At 41.8% G+C, this 17,253-nt stretch overlaps 1 protein-coding gene across 1 annotated transcript in view; it reads left to right on the top strand.

Moving 5' to 3' along the window:
* The window catches only part of PKD2L1 (polycystin 2 like 1, transient receptor potential cation channel), a 74,941-nt gene that overhangs the window by 25,703 nt on the left and 31,985 nt on the right, over positions 1-17,253 (top strand). The window contains exons 3-6 of the mRNA XM_040362173.1: positions 13,471-13,598; positions 14,207-14,460; positions 16,376-16,600; positions 16,841-17,069. Of these exons, the coding sequence (XP_040218107.1) occupies positions 13,471-13,598; positions 14,207-14,460; positions 16,376-16,600; positions 16,841-17,069 (836 nt within the window). The remainder of the gene's footprint in view (positions 1-13,470; positions 13,599-14,206; positions 14,461-16,375; positions 16,601-16,840; positions 17,070-17,253) is intronic.

Raw genomic sequence — 17,253 nt, forward strand, 5'->3', positions numbered from 1 at the left:
CTATTTTTTGTCCCAGTCCGGGCCTGGTGTGTAGAGTTACTGTTTGCATTGCCCACTCTTCAGAAGTATGCAGAGAAAACAAAAAGATGGCTACTGTATGTGCTCTAATGCCTGGTGCACACTAGCGAGGAGTTCTCAGAGAGGTCTCTGCACTAACTACACGATCTTAGAACAGTAATCTCCCCACTAAGCTATTGTGTTCTGACAGGGAGACTGCGGCCCATCAGAACACACCGGTCAGCACTCGCAGCCCTTGGCTGTGAGCTCTGATAGGGTGCCGATAGGCAGATGCTTTTCTAGCATGCCCGTTCTACAGAAGCCGGACATTTGGCCGACTTCTGTCGGACAGGCTGCCATACACACGGGCCGAATGTCATCAGTTTCTATTGAACTGGCCAATATTTGGTCCATGTGTACCAAACTTAAAGCTGCAGAGGATCTTTTGTATACACGAGCATACAGGGCCGATCCTGGGGTCACAGGCGCCTGGGTGCAGAAATATTTCTGGCGCCCCCCACATGGGCGTGGTCATCTTACTAACTCTTCCCCTTTACAAATGTTTCTATGGCTATGACTCAAACACAGAAATGCTCCCCTAAGAAGTCTTCATTAGTGTCCCCCATCAGAGCCCCCCACCCTGTAGCTCGGGCGCGCTGAGAGCAGAAGCACATTACAGGGGGGCGGGGCATACGTGGCATCTTTGGTTACTTGGAGGGTGACACTCGGAGAGCATTTCTGGGAGTGTACGGGATGATTGGTAGCAGCTCCGGCCAACCCAGAAGCCTCTCATCACACCGCCTATGGGAGAAGAGCCGACACACACAGATGGGGTGGGGCAGACAGGAGACTGCTCCATGCGCACTGGACAGAATTAATTAGTGGAGCCTAGTACTGGAACGTGTTCCAATACTAGGCTCTGCTGTGGTACCCAGCCGGGATCCGGCGGGTATGCGCTCTTGTCAGTTGCCAGCGGAGAGAGCAAGCGGGATGGGGAACCACAGCACCATCTACATGCGCTCCACCTCTGGACACAGGATCGGCCCTGCGAACACACCATATACCACCCACAAGGGTCCAGTGGCTGCTATATACAGTAAGTAATATAACCTTCTGTTTAAATGAAAGTGTTGTGACAACTGGAGATTCAATTACATATCTCTAACTGCACTCTCTAAAATCACAATACAGCGTACAAACACTGAACAACAAATGATGGTACTTATGTAGTTTCATTGTAAAATCTATTGTTTGGCATGAACATCTTTTTCAGTGCTTGTGGCATCTAAGCTAGTAAAAGTAAACAGAATCTTTAATCTTTAATGTTAAGAAGGTATAATTGTTTTATTGTAATGAATAACACAATTTAGTTTAGAAAGTAAACCCCTTTATGACCGCCTAACACATGTGCAGCGGAAAAAGGGTGGTCTTTAAAGGATAAGTTCACCCCTCGATTCCTCCCCCCCCCCCCCGTCCACACAGCTGCATTCTTCATTTACAGATTCTTGTGAATGAATGAACTACAAGTACCATCCTCCTCAGCAGCAGAGGGACTTGTAGTTTCAATGGGCTGCGGGGGCAATGACGAGTGCTCTCATAGTCCTTTGAAACAGAAAGCCCATACAGAGGTCAAGGCTGAAAGTGTCTGCAGGAGCCCACATTGTGCCCATGATCTACTGATAGTGGGTGCAATGCTTGCAATGCTACTGCATAAAAAAATTATAACTTCAAATATTTTCTTTCTGCAAGTGCATTTATTATTTTTTATTTAAAGGTGAACTTAGCCTTTAATGCTCACAAGTCACACATATGCATCGCTGGGCACCCAATGTTTCTGTGATAAAGGCGAGCACAGTGCATGCTTCCAGTGCAGTGACTGAGCTTTCAAAGACAACTCTTGGTCCCTGCTAATGATCTGTAGCTGGTGGGACCGGCTACTGATCATGTGACCACTGTAATAGCAAATCACAGTGGTCACGTGATCATGCTTCTCACCCCCTGGCAATCAGATATTTTAAAAAGAGACACAAGGTGGGCAGCAAGGGGTAAATGTGCCTTATATGTATGTAATGGAAAAGCTTCCAGCTGTCCTTAGTTTTCTGTTTTTTTTTTTTTTTTTATTATCTCTTATTGCTGAGTTTTATCTCAAATTAAAGGGGTTGTAAAGGAAAACATTTTTTTCATAATAAGCATCCTTTACTTGCAGACATTCCTCTTTTCACTTCCTCATTGTTCGTCTTTGCTCAGAAGTTGCTCTATTTCTTCTCTGTTCTGTTCACTTCCTGCTTGTTTGATTGTTACTCACCACCGTGAAGGGAGGCTTTACTGCGGTGGTCAGTGACATGCTCGCCCCCTCCTGGGAACTACATCTGTGTGGCAGGACGCTCTCTACGTGTTAAAGACTTCAAGGAGGTGTGAATTACTGGGCGTGCCGCAATGCATACTGGGAAATGTAGTTCTTACATGAACGAGCGCCGCAAACCAGGAAGTGAATGAGAGAACAGAAACTAGAACTCCAGAGGTGATATAGATGAAGGAATTTAATAGGTATTTACTTGTTTTTTTAACAGAATCATTACACTATTCTGTCTGTCTACCTTGCAGACATTATTTTAGCCAAAGCATTTTTTTCCTTTACAACTCATTTAAGAGTATTATTTAATTAATAATCATGATAACTGTGTGTATGTATGTGTATATATATATATATATATATATATATATATATATATATATTGTGACAGGAAGTCAGGTAAATCTGTGGGTGTTGTCACAGACGGGACATACATTTCTGCCTTGTTTAGACAATACATCAATTGTTATTAGGCGTCGGCTGCAAACGTAGCCAGAAAAGACTAAAGGCCGTTGGAAGACTTCAGCTGTTCAGAATGAGGCAAATAAGGCCTCTATAAGTAGTCCAGAGGATTACCACTAATTTGCTGCATGCTGAGGCTTTCTGAGTGAAAGAGAGCAGTACTGAAAGTCTTCTGAGGAGGTGAGGTGAGGAGAGGATTGATTTTTCTGTGTGATAAAAATCAAAAGACTATTGTTTTTCTGCTGTATGACCAGCACTGTCTACCCAGCAGTAGGCTGTGCTAGACTCCGTAGATAGGTTCCTGTGTGGAAGGTAGACGCCCAAAGTGGCTAGGGTTTATTTTATGTTTGATTTTGTTTATGCTGTTTGGATGCTTGCACTTGTTTCCAGCAAGATCGAAGAATAAACCAAAATCTTTGTTTTCAACCGTCTTCGACTGCCTGTATAAATTCAGTGTATGGTGAACCCATCCAAGGGGTCACACACCCCGCTACCGAGCTAACCCCTTACAATATATATTTATATATATATATATATATATATATATATATATATATATATTAGGGTTGTGCGTTAAACGCGATATTAACGGCGTTAACGCAAACCCATGTCAACGCCGTCAATATTTTTGTCGCGCGATTAACGCGGGGGGGCTCGGGGTTGACGTGCAGAGTGTGCAGCGGCGCGGCGCGGCTTACCGTCTCGCTGGATTCACAGGCAAGTTACTCACCTTGTCCCTGGATCCAGCGATGCCACCCCGCTGTGTGATCGAGCGGGTCCTCCTTGCTTGGCGGGTCCTCCTTGCTTGGCGGGTCCTCCTTGCTTGGCGGGTCCTCCTCGCTTGGCGGGTCCTCCTCGCTTGGCGGGTCCTCCTCGCTCGGCGGGTCCTCCTCGCTCGATTCACAGTGTCTGTGTGCCGCCGATCTCCGTTCCCTGCGACGTTACGACGCACAAGGAACGGAGAACGGCGCCAAATTCAAAAAAGTAAACAAACACAATACACACAGTATACTGTAATCTTATAGATTACAGTACTGTATGTAAAAAATACACACCCCCCTTGTCCCTAGTGGTCTGCCCAGTGTCCTACATGTACTTTTATAAAATAAAAACTATTCTTTCTGCCTGAAAACTGTAGATTGTCCAAAAGTGTCCCTTTATGTCAACAATGGTTTTAGATCAGCTAGAAAACAGCGATCATAAATTATAATCACTTGCAGAATTGTGCGATATTTGTGGGGAAATTCGTCATAAATTAGATAGATTAATCGTGTTAACTATGACATTAATGCGTTTGACAGCACTAATATACGCAGTATACACAGTATATATTAAAGTACAGTATCTTGCACAAACCCAGAAGTTCATTTATCAGCATAAAAATCCTTGAGAGTTGTACATATCTCAAAACAAAACAAATGCCTAGAAGCCTCCTATAGAAGCAGCCCTCTCTAATTCACAGGTATTTAGTCTGAATAACCTTAGCATTGGCGCTTGTTTGCAGTTCCGAAATTTTAAAATAACTACTTCAATCAAAAACTTCTCACAAATGTGTTTTGATTCATGACAGATAGATGGTTAAAATGATGGCACAAATAGTAGCAGTGCATTTACTGTTTAGAGATTATGCATAATTATGATTTTATGATAAATTATTATTTATTTTCTGGTTATTTTAATTATTTTTTACCAGAATGGATACATCTATATTAAAACCTAACAAAGGGATTTAGTAAATAAAATAATTAATATATGGTACTACCCCCACCCTTGCTCTCACCACTACACATTTTCCAAATACTGGCACCCTACTAATCTCTTCCCACAGTGCCTCACAACACCATCCTAACCTCCAACACATCCACATCTCGAGTTTCAGCACCATACCTGTAGCCTCTCTCACTAAATTCTAGCATCCTACCCCCCACAGTACTTCCCCTCCTGCTTTAACAAACCCTACTCTACACATGCTCTCACCATCATGTCTGTACACACCCCTCAAACACTATGCCTGTCCCTCCCCCCTGCCAATATCACAACCCCGCTCAGTGCCTGACCACCATCATCCCTCCCATCATCAGTTAAAGAAGTATTTGTGAGTGACTAAGCTTTTTGGGTCCTATTTATAAGAACTTTATGAACATTAATTGCTTTAAAGGCTAAGTTCACCTTTAGTAACATGTTCATATGTAGGGTGTAACATGTAACGTGTTACTGTGTACCTCTCCACCCTCCCCTCATGACAATGGGCAGGGGTTCTTCTCCCTGAACCCACTGTTACAATTTAAGAACAGCTTGGCTGTATGGGGCTCCATCCATACAGCCGTGTCATTCATTCAAAAAGATCTGTGAATTAATGAATTACAAATCTCGTCTGCCACTGTGGCGGAATCTTTAGTTCTCAATGGACTATGAAGGTGCTGATCTCTTGTAGTTCATTACACTTCCTGTGCTTCAGTAACTGTCTGCCTGTACTCGAGGTATGGGCAGACAGTGGTATTGAGTGTCTGCAGGAGACTGATGTTGCACCCACAATCTCCTGATCACAGGTGCAATGCTTTGCAGGCTCATGAGAAAAAAATAATAAATGCAAATGTTTTACCTGTACAAAAAAATGTGCAATTATTTCTTAATTGCAAAATCGTAAATTTAACCTTTAAATTTTGAAATTCTTTGTTGCTGTTTTAAATGATTTTGGAAGTCTGTTTTAATTGTTATCTGAAAGCAATTATGGAAAATAGTGCAATTAGGTGAAATACGTGGGAGACAAAAAACAAAAGCAAAAATTGGGCAGCGCCTCTACTGAGGACAGTGATAGAATTGTTGTTATCATTACCATAAAACAAACTATTAATTTTAAATTGGTGAAAGACATTAAGAAAATAAAATTCACAGACACAAGGCTAGTGGATCATGTGTGGTAATAGGCCATTCCACAGTCAACTACTGTTAAAGTATATTTATGTCAAAAACTTTTTTCAGTTTAAATAAAGTGGGGACCAGTTAAAACCCCTGTCAGAGACTTCTGACATCTGTGTTCCACTAATGAGATTTTCCATTATGGTTCGCATATGGTTCGTCAGGGTAAACAAGACTCACCAGATGGAGAATTTGAAGGCCCCTGCCAACATGTGGGAAGAACGCTGTACTAAAACTTGGTTCTACTGGATGGATTTCACATGCTTATCCGAACATCGTGATATCATGGGCTCTCAGGCATAATACATATTTTAGGACTGACCAGACCTAAGCCTCTTGGAATATACGAGCTAGACTCATATTCATGTGGCCACCTGGATTCTGCATATGTTTTATTTTTCCTTCTTTCTTCTTTTCTCTTCCCACCCTCACGATCCTTGCCCTGGTTTTGGACTTATTAGGTTCCAAGACTTGAATTATCTGCAAGATATTCTTTATTTTGTTTTGCTAACCACACTTATGCATGTCCCTGGGTGTTTGGCTGGATAGAAAAATGCTTTCAAATGAATGGATGTGTTACGATCTTAAAGGGTCACTAAAGGAAAAAAATGTTTTTGCTGAAATTACTGTTTACAGGATATAGAGACATAATAGTTAACTGATTCCTGTTAAAAATTATTAAAAATAGATAAAAAAAAACAATCATATAATGTACCTACAGTTTAGTTTGGTTTTTGCTGTTGTTTCCTGGTTCTCTGATGTACAGAGCCAGAGAGCCAATAGAGGGCAGTGAAGGTTTTGCAAAACGAAACTGGATTGGTGCTGAGGGGTTTTAGACACACCTCCTTGATTAGTCACCACAGTGAGAAATCTCCCAGTACTGTGGTGATCAGGAAACAGACAACCAGGAAGTGTCCAGAACAGAGAGGAATTACAGCAACATCAAAGCAAAAACGAACAATGAGGACATGAAACCAAGACTGCAGTAAGGTAAAGGAAGCTATTTAGCTAAAAAAAAAAATCCTTTAGTGACCCTTTAATTATATATTGACCCAGAAATTGACTGGAGTAATTGCACTTCTGGGACAGCTAAAGGGCAAAAATTTTAAAACCTATTGAAGGACAATTTTATGGTCCAGTTTATTGAGGCCCCAACTAGGAATGATGCTCTGTTGGACCTGGTAATCTCAAACCATGCAGAGCTTATTACTAATGTTCTAATGTTCAGATAAAGGAACACCTGGGTAGCAGTGATCATAACATGATTTAATTTGATGTTAGCTGTAAGCAAGAAATGCATACAGGAAATATAAAAACACTTAATTTCAAGAGAGCAAATTTTCCAAGGATGAGGGCTGCTCTTCAGGACTTGGACTAGGAGGGAATATTGGCACAGATGAACACAGAACAGAAATGGGAATTCTTCAAAAAGACCGTTTATGAACTCGCTACAAAGTATGTTCCCATGGGCAATAAGTTTAAAAGGCTAAAGATAAAACCAATGTGGCTCACGGTCAAAGTTAAAAAAAGCTATAAACAATAAGAAAATAGCTTTTAAAAAAATATAAAAAATGAAGGAACCCTAGTGTCGTTTAAATGTTACAAAGAATATAACAGGATATGTAAAAAGGAAATCAAGGATGCAAAAATTCAAAACGAGCGACAGATTGCAAAAGATAGTAGGACAAACCCCAAAAAATTCTTCAAATATATTAATTGTAAAAAGGTCAAGTCTGAGCATGTAGGCCCTTTACAAAATAATCTAGAGTGGGTGACTGGGGACAAAGAGAAGGCTAATTTATTAAATGCTTTCTTCAGCTCTGTGTATACAATGGAGCATGGGGGAGCTCATGTCCAAAATGGGGGTAGTAGTGACACAGCCCCAAATCCACAATGGCTCAAAAGTGATATGATCCAGAAATATTTAGACAGAATAAAGGTGGATAAAGCACCTGGACCAGATGGCCTCCACCCATGGATCCTAAAAGAATTGAGCTCTGTAATTTCAAAGCCACTGTATCTAATTTTTAGGGACTCATTAATGACAGGAATAGTACCACTGGATTGGCGTAGAGCCAATGTGGTGCCTATATTTAAAAAGGGAACAAAGTCTTTACCAAGTAACTATAGACCTGTTAGTTTAACCTCTATAGTTGGGAAGATACTGGAATGTATAATAAAAGACCACATGGATGAGTTCTTGCTGGAAAAAAAACTAAGCAACAGACAGCATGGATTCATGAAAGTTGTCAGACAAACCTGATTTCCTTTTATGAAGAGGTAAGTAAAACCCTGGACAGAGGGGTGGCTGTGGACGTGATATACTTGGATTTTGCAAAAGCGTTCGATACAGTTCCCCACACATGGCTCATGTGTAAGGTAAGGTCTACAGGATTGGATATATCAGTTTGTAAATGGATAGAAAACTGGCTGAAAGACAGAATTCAGAGAGTCGTGGTTAATGATTCTTACTCTGAATGGTCTAAGGGTTATCAGTGGTGTACCCCAAGGTTCAGTGCTGGGACCCTTACTTTTCAATATATTTATAAATGATATTGGGTCTGAGATCAAAAGTAAAATGTCTGTCTTTGCAGATGACACCAAGCTATGCAGTGGAATAACGTCTTTACAGGATGTCGCCAATTTACAAGCCGACCTCAATGCTCTGTCTAATTGGGCGACTAAGTGGCAGATGAGGTTTAATGTTGATAAATGTAAAGTTATGCACTTGGGGGCTCAGAATATGCATGCATCATACATACTAGGAGGTGTACAACTGGGGGATCCATAGTGAAGAAGGATCTGGGGGCTTTAGTTGATCATAAGCTCAATAATAACATGCAATGCCAAGCTGCGGTTTCCAAAGCGAGCAAAGTCCTTTCTTGTATTAAGAGAGGTATGGACTCCAGAGACAGAGATATCATTTTGCCCCTGTACAAATCATTAGTAAGACCTCATCTAGAATATGCAGTCCAATTTTGGGCACCAGTTCTCAAAAAGGATATCGGGGAACTGGAGAAAGTGCAGAGAAGGGCAACCAAACTGATAAGAGGCATGGAGGAGCTCAGCTATGAGGAAAGATTAGAAGAACTACATGTATTCACTCTTGAGAAGAGGAGAATTAGGGGGGATATGATCCACATGTACAAATATAAAATGGGTCCATATAGTGAACTTGGTGTTTGAGTTATTCACTTTACGGTCAACACTGAGGACAGTGGGGGCACTCTTTACGTCTAGAGGAAAAGAGATTTCATCTCCAAATACGGAAAGGTTTCTTCACAGTAAGAGCTGTGAAAATGTGGAACAGACTCCCCTCCAGAGGTGGTTCTGGCCAGCTCAGTAGATTGCTTTAAGAAAGGTCTGGATTATTTCCTAAATGTACAGAATATAACTGAGTACTAAGATTTGTAGGTAAAGTTGATCCAGGGAAAATCCGATTGCCTCTCGGGGGATCAGGAAGGAATTTTTTCCCCTGCTTAAGCAAATTGGATCATGCTCTGCTGGGGTTTTTTGCCTTCCTCTGGATCAACTGTGGGTATGGAGTTGGGTGTATGGGATTGTACTGTTTTTTTTTCTTTTGTTTGTTTATTTTATTTTTTTTGTGGTTGGACTGGATGGACTTGTGTCTTTTTTCAACCTGACTAACTATGTAACTATGTAACTATGTTTTTTGCTTTTAGATAGTGAGACCCTTTTTTGCTCTTGCAATCATTGTATCCTGAACTGTGTCCTGAAGAAGCCTTATGGCGAAACGCTTTGATGCACTCTGGCTCTTATCATATAATATGCATTCCATATGTATGATTTTTAACTATTGTTACATCCTTAAGTATTTCATGTATGTGTCTTTTTTCTATTAAAATTATTTCTATATATTCCCATTGTTTACTGTGCTATTAAAGTCCGAATTTGGTTCACTTCTGGGTTCCCTTTCCCCCTTTTTCTTTACAATATCACTATTTACAGATGTGGCAATGTGAGTGCTGTTTCTCTACTGTTCCATGTTTATGCATGCAGAAGTTGTCTCAATCAGGCACTTAGTACGTATGTCTTATATTCCACACAGCCCGTGGCAAATGTTATTGAATAAATATTACTAAGTACTGCTTTACGATGGCTTTGGAGAAGTCGCCTGGCCAGGATGTTCTGTGCTGGTATATAAGAATGAGTTTTCTGTGTAGATTGGATCGCATTCACTTATTGATTGTACCACCTGTGGGTTCGTTTGAAAAATTAAAATAAAAAATGTAAGGGAAAAAAAGGGTCCTTAGGTGCATACTATGCATACAACCCCAACCACGGTTGGGCGTATTCAATTCAATTCTATTATTTACTAAATCCTTTTGTTAGGTTTTAATATAGATTTTATATTTAATATTCTGGTAAAAAAAAAATAACCAGAAAATATATAATAAATTATCATGAAATCATAATTATGCATAATCTCTAAACGGTAAATGCACTGCTACTATCTAGCTCAGTGGTTCTCAACCTGGGGGTCGGGACCCCCTCGGGGGTCAAATGATGATTTGCCAGGGGTCACCAAATCTTGGGCTGTTCCTGAAGACCGCACCTCTTTTGCAGCCACCCAGCAGGGCTGTCCCTGGAGCCCACGGCCGCTCACTCAGCCTCTTTGCAGCCGCCCACTTTGCAGTTCACAACATTGCTGGGGGGGGGCAGAGTCTAGAGGTTAGCTGACTGGTGAGGAATGTGAAGTGGGAGGGGCTGGAGGAGACCCTATCTCCTTATTTCGGTAGAGGTGTCACTGCTATGAGACACCACAAAGTCGGAGACACAGTGAGTAACACTACCTGTGATTAGAGTTCCCATTAAAAGTCCCCCCTACAGTTCCCAGATCAGCAAATGACCTTGATCAAGAGCACCTATGTTGGCCAATCAGAACTCTCCCACCAGCACTGCCACTCATCCCAACCCTCCCACCCCCAAGGAGTAAGGGAAGGAATAAAAATAGAGAATACATGAAAAGGAAAAGAAAAGAAAAAAAGAGGGGGAATAACAAATAAAAAAAAGGAAGAGAAAGATTAAGAGCAAGAAAGACGGCTAGAGAGAGGGATGGTGGGGGGGGGGGAGAAATTAGGATAGAGATATAAAAGGGAAAGAAAGGAGAACAAAGAGTGGTACATCCTAAAATGTACCATAAGGGGTTTTAATACTTCACAAATTTAAGGGTTTTGGGTGCTGACAACCCAAGCTACGAAAATTTTTACTGTTAGGGGTCCCCACAACTTGGGAAATTTTATCAAGGGGTCACGGCACTAGTAAGGTTGAGAACCACTGATCTAGCTGAAAACACATTTGTTATTTTAAGATTTTGTGGCTGCAAACAAGCATCAAGGCTAAGGTTATTCAGACTAAACACCTGCAAATTAGAGAGGGCTGCTTCTATAGGAGGCTTCTAGGCATGTGTTTTATTACTTAACTGAGATATATACCATTCACAAGGATATTTAGGCTGATAAACAAACTTCTGGGTGTGTGCAAAATACTGTACTTGAATATATACTGTGTATATCTATATACAGTAAAACCTTGGTTTGAGAGTGTTTTGCAAGATACCCTGAAATCAAGTACAGGCCTGTACAGCCGTGTGCCTCTACATCAGCCCCTTGGAACCCAAGATACACTTATAGGGAGTAACTTCCACTTATATCTACCCCAAGCCTGTATAGAGAGGACTGTAAGGCTGCAACACTGTACGACTCTAGGTCTAGGGGACAGCTTAGTGCCAGTGCAAAGCAGCCAGAAGCAACCCCATTTCTCTAGCTAGGGAAAGCAGTAGCCAGGTGCTTTGCATTTCTGCAGGGAGCAGCACCTCCATCTTCAGTTTTGGAACTTTTACTTGTTGCTAATTTGCTGCACCATCAATCCCACGGGTGACAGCACTTTTGAAGTCAGTTCTCAGTGGTTTGAGACATTAGTAATTTGTCAAGAATTTATCCAGTTCTTCAATTCTGGACATTACATTGGTCCCTCTTCAATGTATCCTAAATAAACAAAAAGCAAACAAAACCCCTAGACTGTTTATTGAGCCTGTGAATAAAGCGTTGCCTCGCTGCGTTTGGGAAAAACCTGGAAATCCAGTGGCTGCTACAGGAGTGAGAGCTACACAAATGACCAAGTTTCCCAGCAAAAGTGGCATGTAGAGGGTTGAGACAAAGGGCCAGATTCACAGACGAAGTACGCCGGCGTATCTACTGATACGCCAGTGTACTTTCAAATTTCCCACGTCGTATCGTTGTTTTGAATCCTCAAAACAAGATACGACGGCTTCTGGGTTAGATCCGACAGGTGTACGTCTTCCTACGCCTTCGGATCTAAGATGCAATAGTTCGGCGTCCGCTGGGTGGCGTTTTCCGTGTCGGGTATGCAAATTAGCGATTTACGAAGATCCACGAACGTACGCGCGGCCGTCGCATTTTCTAACGTCGTCTGTAGTCGGCTTTTTCCGGCGTATAGTTAAAGCTAGTATTTTTCGGCGTATACATAGACTTGCCATGTTAAGTATGGCCGTCGTTCCCGCGTCTAAATTTGAAATTTTTTATTTTTTTGCGTAAGTCGTCCGTGAATAGGGATGGACGTAACTCACGTCTAAGTTAAAAAAATGACGTCCTAGCGACGTCATTTAGCGCAATGCACGGCTGGAAATTTCGGGACGACGCATGCGCAGTTCATTCGGCGCGGGTACGCGCTTAATTTAAATGAAACCCGCCCCCAACCCGCCCAATTTCAAATCCGCCGCCAAAAAATACACTACGCCGCAGGAACTTACGGCGCAAAATCACTGAGGATTCGAAAATGCGCCAGGTAAGGTACGGCGGCGTAGTGTATCTCTGATACGCTGCGCCGTTCTACATGTATGTGGATCTGGCCCAAACTATTTATCGTTGGCAGTAGTACTTACAACGGTCAGCTTTTATTCAAGTGCGTTACTGGCTGCATCACAAGATTAAAGGAAAAAAATAAACTGAAAACTAATACAGCCATCACATTTAAGGATTGGTAAGCTGCAATAGATAACATTTTTGTTTTTGGGTTTATTATCACTTTAACATCTTCCCGTCAACATGGCACATAGATGCGGCCTCTCAGTGGTTGGGCTTTAATGCAGAGAGGCTGCATATATGAGGCCCTATGTAAACCCTTTTCTGTGCATGAGCGCACACCCTGTGCACTCCCAGCACAGTTACCGGCGGGAGACCAGGAAAGCTCCCGATGCATACTTGCAATTGTGAGCTGTCCAATCATGTGATCATGTGTGGTCACATGACTCAAATGGCCGCCTCCCAGCATTTAGAAGCTCTTAAAGGGCCAGGAGGCAGTGTCAGGAAGGGGGTTATTATTATTGTGGATGTATGTACTGTATAAATTTCAACTGAAAATTAACTGCCTATGTTACCGTGTTGACAATATTGTTTTGTAACATATTACCATCCTTCTGAGTTATAATAATTTTACATAAATTTGGGTAATCGGCACAAAGTCACACTACTTTCTATTCCTCCAGGTTATTAATAAAATGACTAAAAAGCGCTGTTTATCCGCTGAAACTCACTATCCCATAGGGATTAATGTATGTCCCTTTTTCATCCGTAAACGGATGGATGAAAAAGCGGACATACAGTCCGCATGTGTGAAAGGGGGCTAACACCCCTTTTTCTTCTGTTTCTTATTTTAAATATGTTGATTGTAATTTTAAATACATGATCTTTTTCTAGTGACTTATGGGATGACAAGCTCTAGCACTTATTATTACACCAACGTGATGTCCAACCTTTTCTTGCAAACTTCTTCTGATAGTGGAGTCACATTCCAGAGTATTAACGACATGAATGATTTTTGGTCGGTGAGTTGCAATTATCAATCAGTATTAAACTGTTCTAGGTTTAGAAATAAATAAGTACTCAGAAATAACATCTATAGTTTAACTAAATGGTAAGCCCACCCAACTCATATTTCAGTTCTGAGTAGTTGCTGGGACATCCAAATCACATTCTGGCTTCCTATAACCCTTACGGATGTTGGTTAAGAGATCTATGGTTGGTAAACATAAATGCTGGTGACCACATCTTTGGAGCACTTGTGACCTGGTAACTAGGGACACTGTTGCTCACATATCAAGGACACTGGTGACCACATTTGTGGAGACGCTAGTGACCAAATGTGGTCACCAGTGTCCCTGATATGTGGTCAACAGTGTCCCTAGTCACCGGATGGATGCCTTCATAGATGGCTAATGTGGATGCCATCTATGTGGAATGTGTATGCCTTCATAGATGGCTAATGAAGGCATAGAGCTTTGAGCCTTGAGCTATGAAATCTAGCTCTCACTACAGAAGCTCCTAAGATAAAACAAGCCGATAAGTTCCCACACCCTGTAATACATGTTGTAATTGGACTAAGTAAATGGTGATATATAATGCTAACCACAATATACTATTTATTTCCCTCTAGTATACACAAGGGCCATTATTAGATGGCCTTTACTGGACCAAATGGTACAATAATGAAACGATAGATAACAGCCAACATTCATTCATTTATTATGAAAATTTGCTTCTTGGAGTACCGAGGATGCGTCAGCTGAAGGTGGAAAATAACTCTTGCATAGTACATAAAGACTTTAGAGATGACATTTATGGGTGCTATGATGTGTATTCAGAGACTGAAGAAGACAGGAATCCATTTGGATTGATGAATGGAACAGCGTAAGTAAATGTTTTTCTTTAGATCTTTTTAGGCCAAGCAAATAGAATGCATTCAGATAACAAACCTTCTGACTTTACAACCACTTTAGGGATAAAGTTCCTCCCTTTTTCTGTCAAGGTACACTCTATTTACAGGGGTCCCCAAACTATGGCCCTCCAGTTGTTCAGGAACTACTTTTCCCATCATGCCTAGTCATGCCTGTGAATGTCAGAGTTTTACAATGCTTCATGGGACTTGTAGTCCCGCAACAGCTGGAGGGCCGTAGTTTCCCTGCGAGTCTATTAAATCTGTGAGTGCCCTTTGAGCTTTTAGGCATCAGACAACTGTTTCCCAAGACTGCCACCTGGTCCTCTGTTCACACCTTTTTTCAAGCTTTAGAAGGTGAATGTTCAGGCTCCAGCTGATGCCAGCTTTGGTGTAAGAAGTTGATTAAGTGCCCGTTCACACTACCACGACTTGGGATCCGACTTGTGTCGCCCCACATGAGAAATTACATTAAAGTGAATGAGAGCCGTCTTAATGCACACTACTGAAGTCGCTCCAACTTCAGAAAAGGTTCCTGTACTACTTCAAGGTGACTTCTCAAGCAAACCCCTCCCTCCCACAGAGTTGATTATTGTTTGATTGGCCACTGGCAAAGTTGCCTGTCTTGGAGGCGACTTGAAGTTGCCTTGAAGTTGCCTCGCAAACTCGTGCCGACTTTCATGTCGCTGTAGTGTGAACTGGCACTTAGAGCTCTTTCACACTGTGCCACCCATTGCTTCGGCGGTAAAGCGCGCTATTTTTACCGCCGACGCTATGGGTGGATTTGCGGCTCATTTCGGCCACTAGCGGGGTGCATTTACCCCCGCTAACGGCCGAGGAAGGGTTAAAACCGTAAACACACCGTTCCATCTCTGCTCCAAAGATGCGGCTAGAAGGACTTTTTTTTACCATCCTGCTAGCGCACCGCTCCAGTGTGAAAGCCTCTCGGGCAATACGCTCCAGTGTGAAAGGGGTCTTAGGGACACAGTTTCCTCTGTGTTTGTGATCTACATCTAAGTATCACTGGGAGTATGAGGGATTATATCTGGCTGACCAATTTCTTTTTTGTTTGCCATTGTCCACATTCTCCTGTGGGCAGCTGCATTTAACTAATTTATATAGGAATAAATGGAGCCTGTGTTCCTTCACGAAATTCAAGCAAATTTTACAGTAAGTGCAAAAATACTGTTGTTCTCCCTACTCCACTTACTGTACAATTAAAGTGGTTCTAAAGGCTTGAGGTTTTTACCTTCGTGCATTCTATACATGAAGGTAAAAAGCCTTCTCTGTGCAGCAGCCCCCCCTAATACTTGCCTGAGCCCCATCACGATCCAACAAAGTGCACAAGACCCTGGGCTCTCTGAGGACTCGCCCTCCTCATTGGTTCATTGCCAATGGCTCCTGCTGCTGTCAATCACAGCCAGTGAGCTAATGAGGAGAGAGGGGACAGGGCTGAGCCTGCCTGGGGGTCCCCATTGCAAGCTGCATGCTCTGGGAGCACTGGGCAGGAGGGAAGGTCCAGGAGAACCAGCGGGGGGACTCCAGAAAAGGAGGATTGGGGCTGCTCTGTGCAAAACCAAAAAATATTGTTATTTTTTTCCAAAATTGTCAGTCTTTTTTTGTTTATAGCACAAAAATTAAAAACTGCAGAGGGGATCAAAAGAAAAAGAGAGAATGCAGTGCCGTATCATAAAAAATTACCTGGTCATGAAGGAGGGTAAACCTTCCGGCGGTCAAGTGGGTAAAGCATCCTGGGTTTTATTCGTTTTTGGGGAACTCAGCCACAAGCTTACTCCATGGATTTCCCTTTTAAAATATTGTGTAAAATAAATGTATAGCGACATCACTGTGAATTTTTACTTCTATTTTCTTTTCCTATGAAATCTCCAGGTGGACATATTTTACAGAAGATACTTTGAAAGGCTCATCCCATTGGGGTATATTAGCAACCTATAGTGGTGGAGGTTATTATCAAGATTTTAACACGACCAAACAGGACACTATAAGGAGCCTGCAAATACTAAAAAATAATCTGTGGCTGGATAGAGGAACTCGGGCCGTCTTTATTGATTTTTCAGTATACAATGCCAACATCAATCTATTCTGTGTATTAAGGTGAGTGCATCGGACTTACACTTACATGAATGATAAATTAGAACAGGACACACCTAAACAGTTCATTCAATCTGTATTCATGCGCACAGACCCCTACATTAAACAGTTGTTGGTAGAACTAGAGGATATTGTGGAATCAGATTGTATAGTATATGGTCACTTTTACAATGATTGTAGTTACACTACTCTAAAACTGCTCACTGGATAAATACACTAACAGAACAAACATGTATTTTGTAGGCTTGTTGTGGAATTTCCAGCAACTGGTGGTGCAATATCGTCATGGCAGATCCGTACCGTCAAGCTCATTCGCTATGTCAACAAGTGGGACTTTTTTATTATTGCCTGTGAAATTATATTTTGTGTGTTCATTTTTTACTATGTGGTGGAAGAGTGTCTGGAGCTAAGGATCCACAGGTTCAAATACTTCACTAGCATCTGGAACATTTTAGATGTTGTCGTTATAATGGTGAGTCCACTTTCCAAAGAAATATGTGGTTGCTGTTGTAAGATTTTTTTTGTCCTATAAGGGAAGATGACTTAAAAGTGGTTGTAAACCCTTGCCTGTACCCAGTGAAGTGACTAGCCCCAGGTGATACACGAAGATACTCCTACAAATCCTCCTACGTAAGCTGTACTTGTTTATCTACATC

The sequence above is a fragment of the Rana temporaria genome, chromosome 8, assembly GCF_905171775.1.
Source record: "Rana temporaria chromosome 8, aRanTem1.1, whole genome shotgun sequence".
Classification (NCBI taxonomy): domain Eukaryota; kingdom Metazoa; phylum Chordata; class Amphibia; order Anura; family Ranidae; genus Rana; species Rana temporaria.